This window comes from Suricata suricatta, chromosome 2 (genome assembly GCF_006229205.1).
Source record: "Suricata suricatta isolate VVHF042 chromosome 2, meerkat_22Aug2017_6uvM2_HiC, whole genome shotgun sequence".
NCBI lineage: Eukaryota > Metazoa > Chordata > Mammalia > Carnivora > Herpestidae > Suricata > Suricata suricatta.
The window spans coordinates 102340767-102344573 of record NC_043701.1 but is presented as its reverse complement, the minus strand read 5'-3'; the positions used below and the strand labels follow the sequence as shown (position 1 = coordinate 102344573).

The following is a 3807-nucleotide window of genomic DNA, read 5'->3' as shown; positions in this document are numbered from 1 at the left end:
CCCGCCCGGCGGAAGCCGGCGGCGCCCCCGCCCCGCGTCGACGACGCCGGCCCCGCCCGCGCCCAACGGTCCGTTTCCTTCAACCTTCTCCCGGGAACCCGCGGCCCTCGGGGTGCTGCCCCGCGGGAATGGCCTGGACGGGAGCCGGGGCTCGGCTCGGCGCGGGGCGGGTTGGGGATCACGCGCGGATTGAGCGCAGGTTGAGATGCACGCCCGGGGACTCGCGTTGACTGGGGTGCACGTCCCGCTCGGGGCCCAAACTCCCGGCCCTGAGATGGCGGCGCCTGCTCAGCGGGAGGAGGGTTCGGTCGCACGTGTTCGAAACGGCCTGTGATCTCGACCGGCGCCCGACCGGCTGTCCTTGAGGGCGAGCCAGAGACCAGCGCGTCCAGCCCGCGCGGCCGCGGAGGAGGGGTCCTGCGGGAGCCCCGCTGTTCCCTACGGTCTTTCTCCGCCGCGGTTGGGGGCCAAATCCGTAGTGCTGGGGTCTCGGCTGGTGCTGGTTATGGGGTGGGGGGGGGTCTTCTTTTCCTCAGCCCGACCCCACAGGGGGCCGAGGCCTCGGGCAGCGGTCTGATGTGGGGCCCAGTAGTTAGTGCAGAAGCATTCTCTTCTGGCGAGGAAGCGAATTCGTGCTCAGGACCGCCCCCCAGTGCCCCCAGTTGTGCCGAGGGACATGTGCATTAACGCCCCGTTTTTTCTTACAGCTGTTTGCAGACAAAGTCCCCAAAACAGCAGGTCAGTTCCGTTTTCTAACTCCTCCTCAGGTGTGCTGGTTTTAAAAGTTGAGAATGTGACAAAAATTGTCTGTTTACAGAGAACTTCCGTGCTCTGAGCACTGGGGAGAAAGGATTCGGTTACAAAGGTTCCTGCTTCCACAGGATTATCCCGGGCTTTATGTGCCAGGTATGAGATTTGCAGACTCTTTCAGGCCACTATCTCAGATCGGGACTGAGCTAGGAGAGTGCAGCGTAATTGCGTCTGCACTGTTTGCTACCAGTGTGGTCCCACTTCACCTTCTAGTCCGTTTAAACTTGAGTTGGAAGCCAGGTCCCTGCAGACTTGGCGTGTTTTCTTCTGACGGTGTTGCCGGAAGTGACAGGTTCTGCTCACATCCACAGGGTGGTGATTTCACGCGCCATAATGGCACTGGAGGCAAGTCCATCTATGGGGAGAAGTTCGATGATGAGAATTTCATCCTGAAGCACACAGGTCCTGGCATCCTGTCCATGGCGAACGCTGGACCCAACACGAATGGTTCCCAGTTTTTCATCTGCACCGCCAAAACTGAGTGGTAAGGGTGGAGCTCCACCCAGAGCAGTGCTGAGTGCTTGGGCCTCTCCCCATTTTTCTCCAGAGAGGGATGCAAAAAAGCAAGATCCCAGGGTAGCAAAATCAGGCACATAACTGAGTAGTTAAGATTGGTACTTTGGGTGAACCCACTGGCTCAGTCTGTAGATGGTGCAGCCCTTTATCCCCAAGTTGGGGTTAGAGATGATAATCAACAATTTAAAAAAACAAATACAAACAACAAAATAGTGGTAGTTTTACTTGATTGGCTCAGGGGTTTTGGCCCTTTTCTAGCGGTCTATTCTAAATTGGGGGGTTTGGTGTGGGGGTTTTTGGTGGTGTTTTTGTTTTCCTTTTTCAGTGTTTATTTTTGAGGAAGATAGAATGTGAGCCAGGGGAGGGGCAGAGAGGGGGAGACAGAATCCAAAGCAGGCTCCAGATTCCGAGCTATCAGCACAGATCCCAACAAGGGGCTCAAACTCACGAACTGTGAGACCATGACCTGAGCTGAAGCCGAACTCTTAACCCCCTGAGCCACTCAGGTGCCCCTAAATTCAGGAGTTTTGCCAGCAGGTGAAGAATCTTCTGACTTCTGGTGTTGCCATTTCTGTTAGAAGGATGAAGTGTTGACAGTGTTTAGTCCCAGTTAACAGGTACTGAAGGCTGGATAAACTATTCAAGCAGTTTTGAGGGTGCTGTATTGGTTGTGGGGCTCTGATCTCTGGGTGCACGGCACAAGCTTTGTGGCCTCTGGGCACCAGGGCTGATCTCGGTCTTGTTTCCAGGTTGGACGGCAAGCATGTGGTGTTTGGCAAGGTGAAGGAGGGCATGAACATCGTGGAGGCCATGGAGCGCTTTGGGTCCAGGAACGGCAAGACGAGCAAGAAGATCACCATTGCTGACTGCGGACAAATCTGACATGTTTGACTTGTGTTTTATTGTAACTACCAGACCATTCCTTCTGTAGCTCGGGAGAGCGCCCCTCTGCCCCCCTCTGCTCGGAATTTCCTAGAATCCCTGTGCTCCTGCTGCAGTTTTGCGGGTCCATGTCCTCCTTACCCCCATCCAAGTTTGGCTGGATTGCAGAGTGAAGTTTATGATCATGAAATAAAAGCTAAACAACACTTGTCTGTCCTTGTGCGGGGCAGGGGTCCTGCAGCTTGTATTTTAAGGGACACTTGTGGTTTGCTTAATTTCACAGCTATTCTGCTTCTCTGGCCCAGAGGTCCCTAGGGGGCATGCTTGGGAGGGTGCTGGAGATGGGGGCAAGGAAGGAAAGAGGTGGTGACTAGGGAGGCAGGACAGGTGCTCCTCTAGGGGAAGCTGTGGGGAATTCCCACCTGGCATGTGGATGGGCACCACCCAAGTTGCCACTGTAACAAGTGGAGCGCCAATCCTCCATCCCTCTTCTAGAACCCCAAGTACCTGCTGTGGATGCCTGAAAGAAGTTTGAAGAGGGTGTTTGCTTCTAGGAGATGATAAGTGCTTCTTTATACAACCCCTTTTGTTGGCAGGGAAAACTAGGGTGTTGGGCCTTAGGTTCTGGGGATGCAGAATCAGGGCAACATGTAGGTGTGCAATAAAGCCCAGCTCTGGAATTGCTGACAAGTCTGGTAGAGGTAGGCCTGCGGGGGGCAGGGGGGGGGGGCCTTAGTGCTTTCACCCGCTCCTGGCCCAGTCTAGGTCCCACAGTCACTCCATGAAGGACCTGACTGTCCAGAGCTGTAAGGTCTAGTTGAGCGGATACTCTTCCCCTTGAGAACTGGGCTTTATTTAAAAAATTTTTTTGTTTTTATTTACTTTTTATATAGAGAGACAACATGAGCAGAGGCAAGGCAGAGAGAGGGAGACAGAATCTGAAGCAGGCTCCAGGCTCTGAGCTGCCAGCAGAGCCCAACGTGGGGCTCTAACCCACAAGCAGATCATGACCTGAGCCGATGACACCCAACTGACTGAGGCGCCCCCAGAACTGGGCTTTAGATTGCACTGAGGAGAGCTAGCTGCACAGGCTGAAGGCTGTCCCCGCCTAGAGCAAGGACAATCACCTCTCCCTGCAAGGCTCTCCCCACTGGGGCTCTTGACACAGAAGCCATTTCTGCCTTGATGGTGTGAGAGTGCTATTCGTCAGGCAGCTGGCTGCTTCCTTCTGTGCCAGACGTTAGTGCCTCTGGGTGTTCCTGTACCCCTGGTGACCTCTAATGTCATGGATGGCTTGTGTCCAGGTGGTGATACACCTTCATCAACCCAACCTCACTTTGTTCCTAGGAGAAGCCCTTGATCACGCACACCTCGTCACTGTTTATTCTGATCCCAATGCACTGTGCTGGCTAATGGAAAAACCCGTAACCAAAGTAGAGCAGGAAGCACCTTTCCAAGGGGCAGCTGCCAAGGGTTCGTTACACGGTGCTACCCTGTAATGACACCTCATCCTCCCTCGTGGCTTTCCTGGAGAGTTTACCAAGTGAGGGAAAGGTCCACGCCAGGAACCCACAAGTGTAAAGGCCTTGGCTTCCCTGC

General features: G+C 54.6%; 1 protein-coding gene across 1 annotated transcript in view; it reads left to right on the top strand.

Moving 5' to 3' along the window:
* PPIA (peptidylprolyl isomerase A) overlaps positions 1-2414 on the top strand; it is a 2717-nt gene extending 303 nt beyond the window's left edge. The window contains exons 2-5 of the mRNA XM_029930945.1: positions 708-738; positions 818-906; positions 1122-1294; positions 2076-2414. Coding sequence (XP_029786805.1) covers positions 708-738; positions 818-906; positions 1122-1294; positions 2076-2208 — 426 coding nt within the window. The 3' untranslated portion in view covers positions 2209-2414. The remainder of the gene's footprint in view (positions 1-707; positions 739-817; positions 907-1121; positions 1295-2075) is intronic.
* The last annotated feature ends 1393 nt before the right edge of the window (positions 2415-3807 follow it).